General features: G+C 34.2%; 1 protein-coding gene across 4 annotated transcripts in view; it reads right to left on the bottom strand.

Moving 5' to 3' along the window:
- LOC131146048 (uncharacterized) overlaps positions 1-22,739 on the bottom strand; it is a 42,290-nt gene that overhangs the window by 6,147 nt on the left and 13,404 nt on the right. For all 4 annotated transcript variants that reach the window (XM_058095320.1, XM_058095321.1, XM_058095322.1 and 1 more), the window contains 3 exons: positions 10,663-10,721; positions 5,255-5,379; positions 4,648-5,111 (listed from right to left, as the gene is read on the bottom strand). In XM_058095320.1, coding sequence (XP_057951303.1) covers positions 4,648-5,111; positions 5,255-5,379; positions 10,663-10,721 — 648 coding nt within the window. The remainder of the gene's footprint in view (positions 1-4,647; positions 5,112-5,254; positions 5,380-10,662; positions 10,722-22,739) is intronic.

The following is a 22,739-nucleotide window of genomic DNA, read 5'->3' as shown; positions in this document are numbered from 1 at the left end:
TTGTAAGTGTGAATTTTGTTTTCTGGTTTTATGAAAATGGAAAAACATTCATGTCATATTTGTTGGAAGACCAACTCACAGATATATATTCACTAAGAATGAGTAACTTCATTTTATTTTGATCAAACCCTTGCTACGTTGTGTTTTTTTAGAATAAAAAATCAAAGTTTCTCCAATATTTGTTTTTGATTGGTCAATGCCAATATGTTTTTAAATTATTCCTCTCGTGACTAATTGATTTTTATTGAACATATCCCTTGGAGTATTTTTATCTGAGGTTTGATTTTTTTTTTTTTCCCGATATTTAAATTTTAATTCATTGCTTGAAGAATATCCCAGAAAGAGCACACTAAATGAAGAAAATTTGATTGCTTGGAAGAGCCAAAAGGCAAGCAAACCATTTGAATGGAATGAGGCCTTCAACAGCTATGAATTTGAATTCTGAAGTATAATAAAGGCCGGTCATTTGAAAAGTAAGGTAACAAACCATGCACCACCAAAAGAACAAACTCTAGTATTTTGAGTTTGCTCACTTCGCTCAATTTTTTTTCTCTAGATTTGCTATCTATCTCTGATTCGAAGCGTGGAAACAGCCTCTTACAAAAATGCAAGGTAAGGCTGCGTACTATAGATCCATCCTGATCCGCCCCTTCCCCAGACCCCACATATGCAGGAGCTTTATGCAACTGGCTGCCCTAATTTACTATCTCTGTGAGGTTTTGTTTGTAATTGACTTAAATCCTTGAGCTAATTATTTCTTTGTACCAGGTGTGAACAATTGTTATCCTGTGAGAGGCGGACTGATGGAGGACAAGAAGCAGGAAAATGGATGGACCCTCGTCGAAAGCTGATTAAGAAGAATGGGTTAAGGAATTGTTGGATTCAGCCCAATAGATTTAGGAGTAATTAATTAAAATTTATGTTTATTTGAGGTTTTATCTGTAATATATATATATATATATATTTTATAAGGTTTTAATTGTAATTTTAAGTATTCTAGGGGTATATGTATATTTTCATGCATTCTATCCTTCCTTACATAGCATGCTAAAGCCATGTAAGAGGTGGTTATCATTGAATTTGAATTGAGAGTTGAAAGTGTGTTCTTTTCCCCCAATTGTATCACCATTTCCTCGTCTCTCTTCTTCTTCCTTCTCGCATCTTCTTTTTCCCCTCTCTTCTCCTAAATTCTCTCTTGGCTACAACACCTTTTTTCTTTATTAGCAAAAATTATATTAAAAAAGGCATCGAGGGCCACCCAAGTACAAAAAAAACTACGAGAGAGAAACATCCCTTACCGAAAATTATCAAGAAAATCAAGGATTACAAAGGGGTCCCTTTCAACCAGCCCAGAATGCTAGCTAGAGATTAGAGCAATCCAATGGTCCATGACGGCCTGAATTGGAGAGATAATTCCTTCAAAGGCTCTTCTGTTCCTCCTTCTCCACACTGCCCAGATAATAGGATCGGGAATGAGGGAGAGAATCTTCTTCCTTCCTTATTAGATATGATCCCTTTCCAAGCCCACAGTTCACCTCCCACTATAGTTGCAATGGACACACTTTTGATTTACGGTGGAGATGGCTAAGTTCCACAATTTTTTGGTCCAAGAACAATGCAGAAGGACGTGATTAACCGATTCCTCCTGCTCCAAACATAAAAAGCATCAATTGACAAGAGGAAAACCCTTTTTCCTGAAAATTGTCGATGAGAAGGACTTTTCCAACCGCAGCTTCCCATGTGAAGAAAGCAACCTTTGAAGGGGCTATCATTTTCCAAGTCAGCTTCCAAGGGAAGTTAGTGCTGCTCCCAGCAGAGGAACTAAGGTGTTTGTAGAAAGTGCTGATGGTGAAATTTCCATCCTTCCTCAAAACCCATTTGCATGGTTTTAAATAAAGGTGATGGTCCACACAACGGTCATGTTCACAGTGTAACAGTGGTGACCGATGCAGACGTCACATGACGGATAATAGTCTCCGCTTCTGTGAATTCATTTTTTGCATTAGCAAACTTCTTAAAAACATATACATTCACATGTTTTGATACCAGAATCCTTATACTAATGCTTTAAATGATTTTTTAGTAAATTTTAATCAATTTAAATATGACATATACTACAAGTATTAGATGTCATCTTGGTTGCTTTAGTTGCTGTTGTCAAGAAGAAGCTTAAATTTGATAATTTTTTCACTACTTTATCAATTGTAAGTGAAATTCAAACTAAGAAATCACAAATATAAATAAATATAAAATATAGAATGCCATCTTTTGTACTATTTTAGTCTTTAAAGGAATTTTTGTTATCCAAAAATAAAATATAGTATGTTCATATGTTAAACAAGAATAAAAATGCATAAAATAGAATGTATTTTAGTTCCCAAACTAGGTGTAAGAAAAACAGAAAATAAAATAAAATTGAAAGAAAGAACTTAGAATACAACAAACATATGTAATTTAATGAGAGAAAAAGTTGTGTTTATTTTAATGGTAGTTACTGCAAAAATGCATACTAAATTTCAAGGAAAATAAAATCAAAAATGATTTTTTTATAAAAAAAAATCACCAAATAAACAAACCAACTTAAAATTGAATTTCTAAGCTTTAATAAAGGGAAAAGAAAGGGGGAATGCTAAAAAAAACGGACTCAAAAAATATTTTAGTCATTCACAGCCAATCTAGCACTGTAACAGCCCATAATGGTCTGGCACTATAACAGCTGTTATCCTTTACGGTTGTGAATCAGTGCACCCCGGACATATCACCCCATAATGGTCTCAAAAGCCACCAATGGTCCAATACCGTTCTGTAACATCCATTAACGGCTGTTAAGCACCGATTTTTAAAACTATGCCCATTTGGACTCATCGGAATTGACCTGACAATGAAACTGATAGACTGTTGAAAAAATATGTAGAAGTACCAAGTTCCCAGCCGAAAGCATTTCTATCCAAAGGAATATCCCAAACAATCCTTTGACTAGTGAACTCCATGTGTTGAGTAATAAGGGCATCTTTGTTGCTCGCAAGTTTGACAATGGAAGGGAAAGAGGAGCTGAGTTGGGAATGACTGCACCAAATATCATGCCAAAAGAACACATCATCTTCGTTTCCCGCATGAAAGTAGATCAGAGGGAAAAAATTCTCGATACTTGTACCACGAGCTTCCTTTGAAACTTTTGAGGTCCAACCATTATGATGAAGCATACTTGGCAACAATGACATCCCTCCAAAGGTGATTTTTCTCAGTCATGAGTCTCCAAAGCCATTTCCCCAAAGGGGCCTTATTAAAGATAATAAGGGATCTGAGGCCAAGGCCACCCTTTTGTAAAGGTTGCTTAACCTCTCCCCATTCAACAAGATAATTTATGAAAACCTCACCTGTGTCCTCCCAAAGGAATCTTCTTTGGATACCCTCCAATCTCTTGGAAACTACACTAAGGATAGGGGAAAAGAGACATGAAGTAAACCGGTAGATTGGACAGAGTACTTTTAATGTTAGTGAATCTGCCACCTTTAGACAAAAAGTTCCTTTTCCAACCAGTGAGTTTCTTTTCAAACCTGTCAACAATGAGATCCCAAATACCCTTATCCTTAAACTTCGCTCCCAAAGGAAGGCTAAGATGGGTAATAGGGAAGGCATCAAGTTTACAACCAAGGATACTTGCAAGAAAAGGACCACAGTCGCAAGTTCCCAATGGAATGATTTTACTTTTGCACAGATTCACTTCTAAGCATGAAACTGCTTCAAAATTGAGGAGGATGCATTTAAGATTAAGAATTTGCTCCAGCTAATCCCCACAAAATATGATAGAGTCATTTGCAAAAACGAGTAGTGATTTCCATGGAGTCATTGTTCCTTCCGAATTCCAATGTTAAGACCCTTTAGAAGGCCACCTTGATTTGCCCTAGTTATCATAAGGCTCAGCTGTTCCATGACCATGATAAACAAAAGGGGGTCACCTTGCCTTAGACCATGAGACAATCTGAAGAAATCAATAGGGCATCCATTAACCAGGACTGAAAAAGATGGTGTTGATATACACTGCCAGATCCATCTACACTAAGATTCCCCAAAACCCGTTCTTCTGAAAATGTACAGCAGAAAACTCCAATGAACATGGTCAAAGCCTTCTCTATATCCAGCTTGCACACCGCTCCTCTTTCCCCACCCTAAATGTAGGCATCAAAAACTTCATTGGCTATAATACCAAGATGCTATCCTGCATCAAGGGTCGTCCTTGAATCTGCAAGGAGAGGCTCCCTGCATGAGGAGGGATTCCTCAGTGATCCATGGAAAATTATTTTTTGTAAGCTTGGTTTGATAAGGCCAGTGTTACTGTAATTCTAAAGAAGGAACCTTGAGAAGAGGACGCAAGCACCAAATTTGGGCCAAACCACTATAAATCTGTTGTGTCTCTCTTATTTCTCTCTTTAAACTCTCGAATTATTTGTTATATCATCTGTGATTGTGTGATTGAATTGGCTTGAATTGTTTGAATTAAGTTTTTGAATAAAAATTGAGCAGTAACCCAATTCACACCTCTTCCTCTTGGGTTACTTCTAGGGCCAACATTATCATCTAGCAAAAAAGAAGAAAAGATAGAAGGAAGTAAAAAATAAATAAATAAAAAGAACATACCTAACTCACCTGCCGTTAGAGCTCCCAGTAGCCAGCAGAACCTGAGGCATTGATGCAGTCAAAGCAAGTGAGGCACAAACAATTGCAGTAATCCATGCATCATGTGCTTGAAGGAGTCCAACCAGCATTGCAGCATCATGGACCGTGCCTTGCCCAATAGAATAGCATTGTGGGCCATGGACTCTCCACAATGATATTTTACCTGACTTCCCTCCTACTGCAAGCAGAGAACAGAATTCAGATGAATTACTGGTAGGAACTGGACCAATTTCAGATGGTAACTGCAACACTGGTGACCAGACAGCGACAAGTGATGATAACATTGCACTGCGAGAAGCATATTGAGCTGCAGTTATTTGTGGAAAAATGCAGTTTTCTGGTATTTTCTTTTGAGGCTTCACTTTAGACTTCGACACAGGAACAATTTGATAAGGATTAATGTGTTTCATATTCTCGGATTCCATCTCAACTACCTGGGAAAAAGCAACACAAATAAGAAACAAAATCTGCAATGAAAATAAGTGTGCACGTATTTCCAAGCCATTAGAAGACTATTGAAAGGCATGCTGATACCAAAAGAAGAGCAGATATGCCATCCAGATAAAAATATATATACCTCACATAACTCCTCTCCTTTCATTTCAATCTTAACAAGAATGACCTGCCATGATTTTTTCTGGCTAATCCACACTGGTGCTATTCTAACAGAGTTGGCATTTAGTATGGAAGAACCAATCTCCCCTGCAATCCAGAGTGAGCAAAGAAAATAAAAAACCTTAAAGAATGATTTGGGTTGTGTGTTTAATTTCTAGAAGAAAAATTACTAAAGCACTAAATGTTCCATATCATTTTCCATGCACACCCTAAGAACAGATAAAAAGTATGTACAGACTTTGAAGGCATCAGAGCACTTAGATATATATATATACAGAGCTTTTTCTGCAAGCCTTTAGTCAGACAATGTCTGACTATATCTTTCCTTTCTGAATACATTTCCTCTATGAAATTCTTGTTAAGAGCTCAAACCCATAGCACAACATTACTTCTCCCTTGCAATTCTTGTTAAGAGCTCAAACCTATAGCACAACATTACTTCTCCCTTGCAGTATGGGTACCTAAGCTTTCCTGTGAAATGCCCCACCTCATTGGATCTCCCATTTAATGGCCCATAGTGCCTGCTCTTATGTTTCTTTAACTGACCCGACTTCTAGTTTAAATTTTTCCATCTTATTTTTGTTAAAAATCTAATGATCACCCAGAACAGCTCAACTCAATCAAATAGTTCTTTTCTTTATTCTTAATTGGAAATAAAATTAATCAGAAAATGAAGGAGAATGGAAAAAGAAATCACTTTCGAAAAAACAAGGAAGAAAAGCAGCGACAATATAAGAAAGCAAGAAAAGCTCATCCAGCCATCAGGTAAGCAAACCTACAAAAATAGTTAGGGCTCATTTAGTTATGGTAAAGAGTTTTCATTTTCCATTTTTAGTCTTCCAAAGAATTATTAAAATCCAGCCTTATTTTCCAGTTTTCCAATATTTGTATTAAAAAAGTAGAAAATAAATAACTTGTTTAGCTGTGCAAAATATTTTTCATTTTACATTTCAAGATCTCAAGATAATTACAAATGAGAAACAATGTTTTCCAATTTTTGAGGGCATGCCTTGGGTCATGGTAAGGCTGCTCCTTTATGATTGGCTGGTATTTGAGTCCAAGGAAACAGTCTCTGCATAAAAGTAGGGGTAAGGTTGCGTACACTGTGACGACCCTCTCCACCTCGCAATGCAGGGAGCCTTATGGTCCGAGGATGCCCTGTTGTTTTCCAATTCTTTCAAAAATTATATAAGAAATTAGAAATATAGAAAACAATAAAAAAAACATTTTCCAACCTCCCTATAAAAATTTGGAAAATTTGAAAACAAGGTGGCATTTCGTAATTATTTTTGCAAATGGAAAATAAAACTGTTTCTACAAGTGAATGGTGCCAAAACTTGTCATTGTTTTTATTTTTTATTTTTTCTATGCAAATGTTGCAAAATTAAAAATAAAACTTTTTTTTTTTTTTTTTGTAATTCTTTGGAAAGCAAAAAACAGAAAATGAAAAGTGTTTTCCACAACTAAATGGGCCCTTATTTGCTCTACCTATAGAACAATTATTTATTGATCACATTATTCTCCCACATTAACAATTTTATTCATTATTTTAAGGCAAAATTCATTATTCAAAAATGTTTGCTCTAAATTTAATTGTCATAGAGACATCTTTTGAAGCAAGTATCCCCTGCTGCCTTTAGCCTTCGTTCTATGAAGAATACACTCACAATCTCATCCCCACTTGTTTTCAACACAGCCCATGTAAATGGAACTGAGTCGTGTGGACTGGCTTAAGATATTCCAAATCCACAACCCACCCTAATTTACAACGTCTGCAGTTCATTCATCCACAGCCAGTTGCCAGAGATCTGAACCCAATGAGAGTCCATCATTACCTAGATTGGAGTAGCCTTTTATTGCTCTAGGCTCTCTAGATCAAATGCTTTCTTTAGGAGAACAGGAACATCTAGAGATTTTTCATTTTATATTTATGCTGCTCTGTCAATTTCTTAATAGAGAGGGAAGGTGCAACTCAGTTCAGTTTGGCTTGTTTCAAGTTGACAACCCCCAAAAGAAAAGAAACCACCAAACTTGATTTGGGGTTCAATATGGGAAACCAAAACTAAGTACAAACAATCAAATCTTTTCATTCAGTGATAATACGCTCCCAATCTATATAAATTGTAAACCCAAACACTGGCCTGAATACCCTATTTACCATTAGGCCATGGAAGAATTAAATTCAAAGTCATTTTGGTTACCCTATTAAACCCTATTATTTTACCCTATTAAACCCTATTTACCCTATTATTTTATTAAGCTATATAATAAACATTTTTTTAAAATAAAATCATTTTGGTTATTATGTACTTGATTATACTTTCAAGTTTGCATATTATATTTTATTATATATATTTTTATTTTGTTTTGACTATATTATTACATTATATTTTACTTATATTTTATAAGTATCATTTTTTAAATATGTAATTTATTAAATGTAAATTAAATCTCATATATTATAACACTATAACATAATTTATTTAATATAAAATAATAATATAATAAAACAACCACCATAGCATTAATTTTATTAACAATAATATTTTATTCTTCTTTTATATACTAGATCATTATTAAAATTTATTATTATATATTTTTATTAATGATATCAATAATTAGAATTTTATATTATATTAAGGTTATACATAATAATAACCGCAATTATGTCATAATATTCTATAATCTAATACTATTCTATTACTTTTTATGGGTTATAATATTATTATATATAATATAAATATTAATAATAATCACTAAAATATTTTAAAATATTCTATATTAAATATATATATTTTTATAAAAAAAAAAATGGTGTCCAAGGTCCTTTGGATATTATTATATATTTATATTTAATGACGTTATAATATTAATATTATTTTTTAGATTTATGTGGCATATTATACTATAATATATATATATATATATTATATAGTACTATATTAATATTATTTTTTAACAATATTATATATAATATTACATTATAATATATATGTGCCTGTGCATATGTAATATACAATAGTATTATATATTTTTCTATACCATATCATTATTAAATTTTACTATTATATATTCTAATTGATGATAATAAACATTGAAATTTATTTTATTTATTTTTAAAATTAAAAATATAACATAATAAATCAATAATCATATCATAAGTATATCATAATATTTAAAATTTAATATTGCTCTAATTTTTATATGTTATAACATTATTATATATAATAAAAAATTATTACTAATGATTTAATATTTATATAAAAATATATTTAAAAAATTTAAATATTAATAATGATATCATAATATTAATATTATTTTTAAAATTTATGTAGTATATACTATATTATATTAATAAAAATTATCATATTATAATAAATACTATGTTTCTAAGTATCAGAATTTGATTAATGGAGTAAGAGTCAAGAGTCAAAATGTAGGCCAAAGGGGGAACCCCATTCATTCCATCGGAATGAGGCTACCGTAAACCAAACGTTAGAAATGGGAATCAACCATTCTACTTCTGATCCTAAAGTTGGTTCCCAATTACCAAGCACCACCTAAATTCATGCCATTGAAAAACCTTCAAAAATTCTTTAGTTCCCTTGTTTCTTGCTTTAACCATTTCTGGAAAACTACACAGAAAATAAATTTGTCTCTAATTATTAAACATCTGTGTGTACCATTTGTTCTTGTACAGTTGACTTCTTATCTTGCTCTCATGTGAATTAGTCAACCCACATAATCCAACTTCTCCCATATTAGCATTTGCTACTGGTTGCTGTCAAGTTCCCAAACCGTTCTATCTTCAGTTTTTGCTGAGTTCTCTTTCAATCTTTTTAATTGTGTTTCATTGTCTATGCCTTCATATCATCCAGAGCAGTAAACAAAATTAATCAACTTATGTCTTATCCCACAAATAACACTATTTGTAATTCCTCAATGAGTAATCTTCTAAAAAAAGGATCAACTATACATCAGGGAAGTAACTGCAGCATATCATACTTCTATAAAAACGGAGGCAATCTGCTTATTGGATGTTATATGGTGGGTCTATCGCATAAACAAGCTTGTTAGAAACTTACACAATCACATGCTTTGACTACAAAAATTCACACACTAATGTTTTAATTCTACCAAATTTTAAATCAATTACGAACTTACACAACATATGCCATGCATGTTGAATGTTATATTGGTCTTCTTTGGTGCAAAAGTGGAGAAAACCTTGCATTTGTTACTATTCAGTATTCTATTTTATTGAGTACAAATGCAATCTAAAGAAAGAAATCATAAAAATCTAGAAATTGGAATTTCCATTCACGATTCAAATCTCAACTTGACAACTATGCTATTCACACTACTTTATTGAGTATAAAAGTGTAATCTAAAACAAGAAAATCATAAAAATCATGAAACAAAATGCGTGTGTATGTGTGTGTGTGTGTACATATACATTCATATTTCATAATTCATAGTATTATCACATAAATACATAAACATTTTATGAAAGAATAAGCAGATTTGAGCAAATTCTAGAAACTGTCTAAAAATTTTAAGTTTTAATTTGACCATTTTAGAGCAATGGAAGAGTGTAGATGTATGCATATTTTTTTTTCAAATTTTTCTACCAAGCAGAATCAAAAACTTTCAAATCATGATTTTTATTCTTCTGTGTAATAAATGAATTGTGTACTTGTGTAACAGTTCCAAGAGACACTCGTACTGCTATGTAATGGCATCATGTAACTGTAGCAGAAGATATATAAAATCATGCACATACCCTTTATACTTTCCCTCAGATCAATTTCTATTTCCGTGAGCAATTTTTAGATCAAATAAAATCATATCCCAAAAGCAAAACTCATGTTCAAACCCCTATACAACACTATGAAGTTCAATAACACCAACAGTTGTAAACCTTCAAACTGACACTGAAGTGGACCTGTAGCCAATAACACCAACCCCAATCACCCCAAATCTCCATAACCAATTATGGGACCTCAATCATGGTTTCCACACCCTCTTATACTCGTTAAACCGCTGATCTAAACATGTTCTTTTCAGCTACACTTTCTTAAATGCTATTTCTTAATTCTAGACATATTTGATGATCACAAGACACACCAAATCAAAGTTATCCATAAATGCAAAACAAATATGATTCCACTGCTTCAGTTGATGTATGGGGCCTCTGCTTGTGGCTCGAGGAACTCATGAAGTGCACACAAGCAATTAATGGAAAACCAATTTACATATGCCAATTATGTGTCTGTCACCAAGACTTAATACAGCTATGTTATGCAAATTTATTTGCCCTTCAAAGAAACTTAAATCAAGTCGCCAGTTTGAGGATTAGGTCAAACGCACCATGAAATTTCACCAGAACACCACCCTCATCAAAACCCATAAATAAGCCTTCAATCCACCTGCACATTTAGTATAATCGTGAAATTGTAATAAATGATCTAACCAATAAAACTCGAGCTGAAATCAATAATAAGAAAAATGGATTCTAAAACAATTGATAAGTGTTGAAGAAATGAAATCAGAATAGGTTTTCTATATTTCTTGAATGAATAATTGTGTACAAGCCTATACATTCTACTTATAATACAATTGGGTATGCTAAAGTTGGAAACAATCTCCTAAAATAATCTCTCTCAATAATAGACAATCCTCTACATAAATACCCCAAAATCACTCCAAGACACTCAGGATTTCTACACTCCCCCTCAAGTTGGATCATAGATATTGATCATGAAAGTTAAGGAGTTGTCCCAAGAGGGGGGTGAATTGGTTTATTAAAATTTTTTTTTAATTCTTTTTATGAATTTTTTGACCTCTTATTAATTCAACTAATACCCAGCAAGACTTAGTTAATTATTCAAACCACAAACCAATACTTAACACAACACAAGTAAACCAAAACTTAAACAAACATCCAACCAATCAATCAACTTTAAAGTAATCAACCACTCAATATAATATTCAGCTTTTTGGCAATTCTCAGCTTTTGTATGTAGTCCTGTGTATATAATTGATTCAAGCCCTGTATTGATGGATTTTATTTCTCATTGTGATACACAACACTCTCTCCAAGAACTTAGACCTTAAATAAACTTTTAGTTAATAAGTCTTGAGTGTTGAACCAATCAATGTACTCTCTTACGGTTTCCGCAATTTGTATTGATCAACTAACATACTTCCTTTCGGTTTCCGCAAATTCCCAAAAACAAATTAAGCTTTAGTTTATTTAATATCTAATCTATGTAATGTATATGATCAGAAATTAAAACACGACCACGCAGTTAATATTTGCAAGAAATTAAAGAGAATAGGGAACGAGAATGACACCACGTTTTTTACTAGGTTCGACTTATTCCCAGCCTACGTTCTTGCCTTTAGCCAATACAACCAAAGGATTCCACTATGTCATTCCTTTCCAGGCGGAACAAACCTTTTACAAGCAATACCCCACACTTAAACACTCCTTAAGTAGGCTAAAGCAACACCTCTCCAAGTGATACCCCACACTCGATCACTCCTTCAATAGGTTAGAGCAATGTCTCTCCAAGTGATACCCCACACTCGGTCAACGATCCAACAACCTGGAATCATCAAGAAACAAGAAACAATAGCTGCGTACAAGAACACTCTCACATAGAGCAGATTAGTACAAATTCAATCACTATGTACTTCAGTATTAAATATCAATATGAAATACAATGAAGCTCAAGAGAATTTATCACCGAGTTCCTTCTAGATGAGAATTAGCAACTCAGAACTCAAAAGAAGGATGGATCAGCATTTCAATTGAGCAAAGAGTTGAGCAAGAGAGAGCAGCAAGATAGCTTTCAGCTTACAAACAAATTTTTCAATTTTTTTGTTCTTTCTTGGTTTTTTAATTTGATTTGTAAAACCATGTATTTATAGGCTTAGAAAAGTAATTTCATGTTGCACAAGATTACTTGGAGTATCTCCCAAGTTTTCATTAATTTTGGGGCACAAGAAACCTTTATTTGAAATTTAAAACATTTAAATTTCTAACCGTTAACAGTGTTCAGACGACTGAAGTATCGAGTTCAATCTTCTGATGTTCCTTAAAGCACTAAAAATTATAGTCTAGAGACTAAACTGTACATTCAGACTTCTGAAATCCCAGCTCAGATGACTAAACTAAAGGTTCAGTCTTCTGAGGGTGTTCTACCTGTTCTGGATTTCAACAAATAAATCTTCAGTACACTGAACTAATTCTTCAATCTTCTAAAGAAATTCTTCAGACATCTGAAATAAAACTTTCAATCGTCTAAGGTACATCTTCAGACTTCTGAGGGTACACCTCAGTCGTCTGGGCAGACCAACTCTAGAATTTTCATTCTAGTTTTCAAAAAAACTTTGTGCTCTCTTGCTTTGATTTCTTATAAAACATTTTCCGAGTTTTGAAATAAGGTCTCTAAGTCCATAATTAATCCTAGAAGAGCTTTCAACATATTCAAAAAGATATTTAAATACGAAGTACTTAGATAAAGATTTCTTATGACGTTTGACATTCTAAACACTTAAGTCTTCATGCTTGTCTCTCTTTGGCTCTATCTTGTCTTCGAGCTTCAATATAATTTAAGCTTTTAGCAAGTTCTCTTTAATATTCATGCCCTTTAAGCTTCATATGATCATCTTTGAATTCATGCCTTTTAAGCTTCATTTGATCATCTTGCCTTGGAGTATAAGCTTTGAATGATCCTTGTGAGCTTTTGACCTTGTTTTCACGTTCTTGAGTCCTAAAATATCATCACTTAACCAAATATGTTAAGTTCCTCTTGTTTGTTTTCATCAAAACAAGATTTTAAGCCTTGTAAGGCCAACAGATCATATCCAACTTGCAAATGAAATAATCAAAACTCTGTCGAGCTAACCCTTTGGTAAAGATGTTTGTTGTTTGTTCCTTGGTAGGAATATAAGTCATACAAATGGTTCCTTCTTCAACGTCTTCTTTGATAAAGTGTCGGTTCACTTCTACATGCTTAGTCTTGTCATGTTGAACTAGATTGAGAGAGATACTGATGGCTGCTTTGTTATCACAGTAGAGTTTGATAGGGAATTTCACTGTGATCTGTAGTTCTTCCAAAAGTTTCTATAACCACAGTCCTTCACATATCCCTTGTGCAACTGCCCTGAACTCAGCTTCAACACCACTTCGAGCCACTACATTCTGTTTTTTACTCCTCCAAGTCACCAAATTTCCTCATACAAAGGTGCAATATCCGATGGTAGACCTTCTATCTTCCGCTTATCCTGTCCAATCAGCATCTATGAAAGCTTCTACTTCCTTGCTTTCACACTTCTTGAAGAAGAGTCCTTAGCTCGGAGAACCCTTAAGATACCTGAGAATCTTGTATACAGCTCTAGGTGAGTCTTCTTTGGTGAATGCATGTGTTGGCTTACAGCACTTACTGCAAAGGCAATGTCGGGTCTAGTATGTGATAGATAGATTAGTTTCCCAACCAATCTTTGATACCTCTCTTTTTCAACCGATATTCTGCAGTCTTCAACTCTCTTTACTGCTTCAATTGGGGTTTCACTAGGTTTACATCCAAGCATGCCAATTTCGGTTAGGAGATCAAGGATATACTTTTGCTGAGAGACACTGACACCCTTTTTTGATCTAGCAACTTCCATTCCCAAGAAGTACCGCATTTGTCCCAAGTCTTTGACTTCAAACTCAGCAGCTGGGACTTTCTTCAATCTTTCCATATCCACTGTATCATCTCCAGTTAAGATTATATCATCAACATACACAATAAGAATTGTTTTCTTCCCACTTTCAGACTATTGAAAATACATAGTATGATCTGATTGCCCTTGTCAATGCCTTTGGTTCTTTATCACCTTCGCAAATCTGTCGAACCATGCTCTAGGAGATTGCTCAAGTCCATACAGGGACTTCTTGAGTTTACATACTCAGTTTTCTTCACCTTTCTTACTGAAATCCAATGGTATCGTCATATAGACTTCTTCTTCTAACTCACCATTTAGAAATGCATTCTTAATGTCGAGTTGTTGAAGTGGTCAATCCAAGTTGGCTGTGAAAGACAGGAGAACCCTAATTGTATTCAATTTTGCCATCAGTGCAAACGTCTCCGGGTAGTCAATGTCATAGGTTTGTGTAAACCCTTTTGTAACAAGACGGGCTTTATACCGTTCAACTGTCCCATCAGCTCTATATTTCCCTGTGAAGACCCATTTGCAGCCTACTGGCCTCTTCCCTCTCGGCAAATTCATAACGTCCTAAGTTCCATTCTTTTTTAGGGCCTGCATTTCCTACATAACGGCTTCCCTCCATGCAGGAATCTCCAAGGCTTCCTGGATATTTTATGGAATTCTTATCTTGTCAAGGTTAGAGGTAAAAGCACGACACTCTGCAGACAGAGTTTTATAAGACATGTATTTTGACCACGGATAAAGAGTACATGACCTAATTTGTTTTCTGATAGCAATGTGTAAACTGATATCATCAAGCATGGTTTTAAATAACGGCCGTTACGTAACGTAACGGCCGATACCCCAACGTTGCACGTCGTAACGGTCCGTTACGGACCGTTACATGGCCGATAGGTCGCAGATTCGCTGAAGGCTTTCTGCTGCAGGCAGCAGCGCTGCTTTCCCCCTCTCCCCAGTCCCCACACCCATCTGCCATTCAAAGGGTAAAATGGAAAGTTACAAACTGACCTTGAAAATTTGTTGGCCGAAGCAATAAGAAGGCTTCGAAGCCTAAGAGTGAGCACACCGAGGTTACCGAGCAGATCTACTCATCTTCGCACTTCGCAACCTTCCAGGACTCAGGAATTCCAGACTTGCAGTTCCAGCAGCTTGGCGAGTCACCGGCAACAGGTCTGCAGCAGCTCCGCCACCCCTGCGAGTCGCCGATAGCCCTTCGGCACCTTCCACCTCCAGTCGTCGCAGTCGCCACCAGCCAGCCTCTCGATTTCAGCTTCGGAGCTTGGAGTCATCGCTGCTTTGTGCTTCGTAGCCTTCGCTCCTTCGAGGCTCCTCCGAGTTCCCTCGAATCCCTCCCCTCTCTCGGTCTGACTCAACTCCCAAGCCCCAGCGTATGAGACACTTCAACACTAACACTCAACACTCAACACCCACAACACTTTTCATTATTTTATTTTTTTTTAAATTATATTTTGTTGTACCCACAGCACTTTTCATTATGTTTTTTTTTTTTTAAATTATATTTTGTTGTAAAATAGGTTTGTTAAATTGAATTAAAAAAAAAAGTAATTTAATAGAGTAAAAAATTAGAAATCATTAATAATTATGTAAAATAAAATTTTCTTAATTTATAAATATTTTAATTGTATTATATTTTTTGAAAGATAATTATGAAAATTAATTCCATGACATAACAAGCAATTATTAATAGTATATAATTAATATTTTTTAAGGTTAGTAAATAATTAATATTTACCAATAATAATTGAAGCCTTTTTTATAATAATATTTGAATATCCTATTATCCACTACTGCATTCACCATCTAAACAAAGCATTAAAATAATGTATGTACACAAGATATCCATGTGATGGCATTTTATATTATCTAGGCTTAATTGAGCTCTATTTTTCACCATTCTTAAAGAATTCCAAGGAATACTCTGCACAATTATTATAATATTTAGTCTTAGGATTTGCCAAACTTATAGAAATAAATTAATTCATGGCACCAATTGGCTAACACACTATTTATGTCAGCAGGACAAAGTGGTCATTTTGATAAAGAAGATATCATATTCACTCCCATCTATTGAAAAAATATTAAATAATATTCATATTATAAAAGAAAAAAAAATTAAATAACATCTGTCACCCATTTTATGTTACATGTGTATCTACTTGCCATTTCTTAAGTAGGGTGACCCTGTTTATTAATATTTTTTAAGTTTTAAAACATCATTTTGACCTTAAATTTAAAATTAGGTAAAATAAATGTTTACATCTATTTTTTGTTTTTAGTTATCAAATAAAGTAAAAATTGATAACTTAATAAAAAAAAAAATTAACCCAATAGTTAATACATTAATAAATCTGATTTTTACTAATTACTACTGGAATTTGTAGAAAAATTTAATTTTAATCCATATACTGAGAAAATGCTTAAAAAATTAAATAGTCAATTTGTAATGTACGGATCTCTATTTGTGATGCTGTGATGTATATGAAAGTAAAGCAAAAATCTTTTTCACCTTTAAAATTACAATGTTAATTTCTTATAGTTATAAATGAAAATAAAATCAAGCTATAAAAAATAATGAAAATATCTTTTAAAGATAAAGGAATATATATTTTTTGTAATAAAATATCTAATATTTTATAATTTTGTTTATTTAAATATAAAAATAATAAACATTACTTATTATTTTTAATCAAATATTATACTTTATTTTTACGTAATAAGTATTTAAAATTAGGACTATTTAGTACTTATTATTTAATATTTATCAAATTACTAATTGCATTATTCCTGTCATTATAGGAAGGTTGTAACTTTGTATTTTCTTTATGTTTTGTGTAGAGATCATCAAATTAAGTCTATCAATATGTCACGTGATAGAGGAAATGAAAACTTACCTAGTGAGGATATTGGATGGCATTTTGGTACTGCGGTGGACGGTAATAGACATGTTATTATGTGTAAGTTATGTGGGAAGATAATCAAAGGGGGCATTACACGCTTGAAACAACACTTGGCACATAAAAAGGGTCAAGTAGCTGGATACTCAAATGTGACCACACAAGTAAGAGAACAAATGATGAAACATCTACAACAGTATGCTAAGAAGGAAAGAGATAAACAAAAAAGGCAAGAAGAAGCAGAAGCCCAAATTAGAGGAGATTTTGAGAATTTGAGCGATGAAGAAGACTTGGAAGAAGAAAGTATGAGATTTGCTCGACAAGAAAGCATGCGATCACAACAACAATGGGAAGAGAGAGAAAAATTTCAAGCAAGAATAACTGGAAGGGGTAATATTTATGAAAAGGGAGGTGGCTCTAGCAGTGGTGCTACCAGTGGTTTCAATAGAGCAGGAGCTCGATCTTATAGTGGTCGAGAAGCTGGAGGTAGTGGATGACAATGGATCAATCCTGATGCCCCTGAAGCTAGACTAAAGGCAATGGATCCTATTTTAGAAAGAAGCAAGAGTGCGAAACAATCAAAAATCAACACAAAGTTACTGAAAAGTTTAAGAAGTAAATTAGGAAAAGCGGTTGGAAAATTCCTAATTTATAATCGGATTCCAGCGAATGTAACTGACTCTCCATTTATGCAGCCTATGCTTGATATTGCTGCAAAGGTTGGAAAGGGGGTGAAGGGTCCATCACCCTATGAGATATCTGAAATTTATTTGGAGTAAGAGTATCAAGAAATGAAAAATTATATAACTTTTTTTGCTGGAATTTGGAAGGAGAAAGGTGTAACACTTATGTGTGATGGTTGGTCAGGACCAACTAGAAAATACATTATAAACTTTTTAGTTTATTGCGATAGAGGCACCGTGTTTCATAAATCAGTTGATGCCTCTGATGTGCCAAGCAGAACAGCTGAATATTATTTCAGGTAATTTTCTAATTTTAATTGTATATGCAAATAGTATTATGGACTTGCATGTTTTTAATTAAATAGTAGTAATTATTGATTCTATAATTTCATTTCAATTTAATGGACGAGGTGGTTGAAGAAATTAGAGAGGAGAATGTTGTCCAAGTAGTGACTGATAATGAAGCTGCAATGAAGACAGGAGGAAAATTATTAATGCAGAAGAGGCCCAATCTCTATTGGACAGCATGTGCAGCTCATTGCATAGACCTTATTCTTGAAGATATTGGTAAGAAAAGTAACGTGAAGAAGGTCTTAGAAGATGCAAGAACAATAACCTCATTTATTTACAAATAATAGAGAGTTACTTCGCCCTGCCATCACTTGATTTGCCACAAATTTCATTGCTTTGGAGACTATTGTCAGGCATAAACAAGCACTAAGGGAAATGTTTAGATTTGATGCTTGGAAAAACTCAAGGTTTGGAATGCCAAAATCAGGCCCAGCATATGATTCAAAGAAAATTATCTTAAGCAAAGAGTTTTGGCAAAAGGCCTCTGATATAATTAAAGTGCAAGAACCCTTGGTGAAAGTTCTTAAATTGGTTGATGGTGATGAAAAACCAACCATGGGCTTCATATACGAGGCAATTGATAGAGCGAAGTTGGTTATTCAAAAAGATTGCTGGTTTTACAAAGACTATTGGAAAATTATTGACAACCGGTGGAGTTTTCAGTTGCACCAAGATTTGCACACTGCTAGTAAGTGTAAATCAAATACAATTTCTTATTATTTTAACTTTTTAAATTATGCATAGTTGCATTAGAAAACTATTGATTAATATATTTCTAAATTTAATTGTAGGGTATTTTTGAACCCACAATTTCTTTATGGTGCCCCACCCTCTCCTGAAATTGCTAGAGAAGTCATGGATGGAGTTAAAAAAGTGATAACCAAGTTGGTACCCGATATAAATACTCAAATTCGGGCTATTGATCAAGTAAGTATTGGTTCCATTAAATTGAATAATGAATTGTTCTAGTATTCTGTAATACTTTCAAGAATAATTATTAATACATCTGATTAATTAATTATATTTCACAATCATCCTTTTTTAGTTGTTGCTATATCGAGATAGGTAGGAGACTTTTGGAACCCCATTGGCTCAAAGGGCAGTGAAACAAACAAATCCTGGTAAATATGGCTATATAACTAAATAATGGAGAATGACTCTATTTTCTCTCTTTGTATTCAAATTTGACTTTTGAAAACACTATACTAACATAAAACTCTTTTTAATTATTCATGCAGCTGAATGGTGGATTCATTATGGCTTGTGTGCTCCTGAACTCCAAAGAATAGCAATTAGAGTTCTTAACCAGACCACATCAGCTTCGAACTGTGAGCATAATTGGAGCAACTTTAGCCTCATTCATAATAAAACAAGAAATAGATTAAGGTACATGAGACTACAAAAACTTGTTTTCGTACATTATAACATGAGGTTAAAGTTAAGACGTACAATGAGAAGAAGCCAACGAGAAATTGAAGAGGGTTTCAATCCTATCAATTTGGACTACATTTTCGAAGATGATCCTTTAAGTCAATGGTTAGAGGAGAGAGAGACACCACTACTCAACGGTCAGGACAATTCAAATTGGTTAAATGAAAAGGTTGATGGTACTACAGAAGGAGGTGATCGACCACCAATAAACGCGCATGATGATTCAAGTTCAAGCCCTGAACGTACACAAAGTGATGACAATCTTGGTTTGAGCCCACTAAGTGATGATGATGGTAATAGTGGTGCTGGAGCTGGGGTTGGGGGGGTGGCAGTAGTGGTGGTGGAGGCGGCGGTGTAGAATATAATTATGGATATGATACAGGGACATCATTTGGAAGGGATATATATCCTTCTGATCCTTATGGACTACATGACATACCTGAAAATTATGACTTGGGTATTCCTCCAGGGAACCAATCTTCACAACCCAGGAGAAGGAGTGCTCGTGGTGACCCTAGCGATTCTACTGAAGATTCATATGGTGTGATTCATAGTTTTGGCAACTTTGGTCTAGATGGTTCATCATCACAATCATATGGATCTCATCCAACATATCCACATTATGCATCTCGTGACTCACATTTTTATCCCAGTGGATCAGGAATCTCAGGATCTAGTGAGTCTTCTTCTACACACTACCCAGAGCCAGCCCCTGCCACAACTTATAGACATTATTCAGGAGAATTTTCATCACCAGTACATTTTCAAGAGCAACAACAAAATGACGCAAACTTGGGTTCATTCAACTATGTATTTCCACAAGGATGGGGAGATAATTTCCCATCCCAATCTCAAGATACAGATGCAAATTATGAAGACCCTCCACGTCATTCTTTTTGGTGGTGACATGTGTTATATTATAAATTTGTAATATTGTATTCATGTATTTTCAACTATTTATTGATATTTGATATCAATCACTTTTTAAATTCATGTATGTGTAATGTGTATATTGAGTATTAAGTCTATTGAGTATTGATTCATTTTTAGTAACTTTATGACTTTAATTAATTGATTCTTACATTTCTACATCTTTTTACTCATTAAAGTAATGTAAACTATAAAAAAATATGCTTTTTTTTGTAAACAGCGCAATAAAATTAATATAGAAATCATAATGCCTATTAAAAAGCATTTGTAGGTTGAATGAAAGCCTTCAAAATTCATTAAAAATCATGTATTAATGGATTTCATGCTTATTTTTTAATTTTGGCATGGTTGTGCATGCGTGAAAAAAATTCACGACCGTTACGCCCGCTTCCCGTTACGTAACACTCGCGTCTCCCTCAACACCCGCGACCGTTTCACGACATTACCCGCGACCGCGATTTTGAACCATGTCATCAAGTGCAAACTTATCAGAAGGAAGCTCATGGCCATTTGGTTCTATTACCTAATCGGGATTGGGTGTGGACTCACGGTTGCTCGGAGCTATCACCGGTTCCAACTCTCTTGGTGCCTCAGATATGAGATTCTCCCTGTTCTTTGATTTTGGTTTCTTTGCATAAACAAGTATCTCCTTGTTGTTTTTTTTTTTCTGCATCTCCCCCTAAGTTTAAGTGGTCTTTTGTACATGACAGATCAAGGAATGGTATAATGACAGGCTCAATGTATAGCACAAATTCATCAATAGAGAAATCAAAGAACCGATCTTCACTCCAATTCTCTCTCTAAAGAGAGGATTTTTGGAAGTAAGGAATGGTTTCAAAGAACAAGGCTAACAAACATTTTTTTTGTGACAGAATCATAACATTTGTAGTCTTTCTGAGTAGGAGAGTAACCAATAAAAATGCACATAATGGCGCGAAGTATCAATTTATCCCTATTGTGAGCATGAACATATACAAATGCAGTACACCCAAAAATTTTAAGGGAGAGATTGGAGTTGAGCAGAGAATTGGGAAAACATTCTTGGAATTTTTGGAGAGCAGTGGCAAAAGAAAGAACCCGACTAGGCATTCTATTAATGAGATATGTAGCTGTTATAATGGCATCACCCCAAAAATATTTTTTTCATATTTGTAGTGAACATTAATACCCGAGCTACTCTAAGAATATGCCTATTTTTGCATTCGACAACCCCATTTTGTTGAGAGGTATCCACACAGGAACTTTGATGGATGATTCCATTTTCTTAAAGATAATTTCCCAATGTATTATTGAAATATTTTGTACCATTATCAATACGCAATATTTGAATGTGAGTTTGGAATTGTGTTTGAATCATGGATTGGAAATTGATAAAAATATAACGGACTTCAGTTTTATCTTTCAACAGGTAAACCCAACAAATACGAGTGTAATCATCAATAAAAGTAACATACCATTTCGTGTGAATGCGATTAAGAGAGCATGAGGGTCCCCATAAATCACTGTGAATCATAGTAAAAGGTCTAGATGGTTTGTATATGGATTTTGGAAAGAAATTACATTGGTGTTTCGCAAGTTCACAAATCTCACACTGAAAATCAGAAGACGTCTTATTTGAACAAGTGGAAGGAAATAAATGTCTTAAGTATTGAAAATTTAGATGACCCATCCTAGAATGCCATAACAAAATTTCACTATCCCTAGAAACAGATGCAGAATCACAAATAGTAGTTTGACATTGTTCATTCATATTCACCTCCTCTAAGTAGTAGAGTCCCTCACACTCCTTAGCATTGGCAATCGTCTTCCTCAATGATAGGTCCTGAAAAACACAATGAGAGGAAACAAATTTAGCAGAGCAATTGGAATCTTTTGTCAACTAGCTAATGGATAACAAATTGCAAGACAACCTAGGGATGTGTAGGACAGATTTTAGAGTTATAGAGTCAGAGATTCGAATACTCCCTTTGCCTGCAACAGATGAGAGTGATCCATCTGCAATTTTAACTTTCAAATTTCCAGCACAAGGTGAATAGGATGAGAACGGATTATAGGAATCAGTCATATGATCAGAGGCACCAGAATCAATTATCCATGTTGATTTGTAATGAGAGATGGCATTTAAGGCTGTCAAAAAATTACCTCGGTGGGCTAAAGAACCAGAAGGAATACTTGTGGAAGACTGACCCGATGCTTGAATGGTAGAGAACATTTTATAAAGTTGCTCGAACTATTCTAGACTGAATGCGCCACTTGACGTGGAATTATTATCTTTCTCACCTTGTGGTTTCTCGGCTAGGTTATCAATAGCAACTTGGTAGCCACGATTTTTTGGATTCTATCTAGACTTCCAATATGCGGGCTTCCCATGTATTTCCCAGCAATTATATTTGAGTGGCCCAACTTGCGGAAATGC

The sequence above is a fragment of the Malania oleifera genome, chromosome 13 (assembly GCF_029873635.1).
Source record: "Malania oleifera isolate guangnan ecotype guangnan chromosome 13, ASM2987363v1, whole genome shotgun sequence".
Taxonomy (NCBI): Eukaryota; Viridiplantae; Streptophyta; class Magnoliopsida; order Santalales; family Ximeniaceae; genus Malania; species Malania oleifera.
This window is presented reverse-complemented; position numbering and strand designations above follow the sequence as displayed.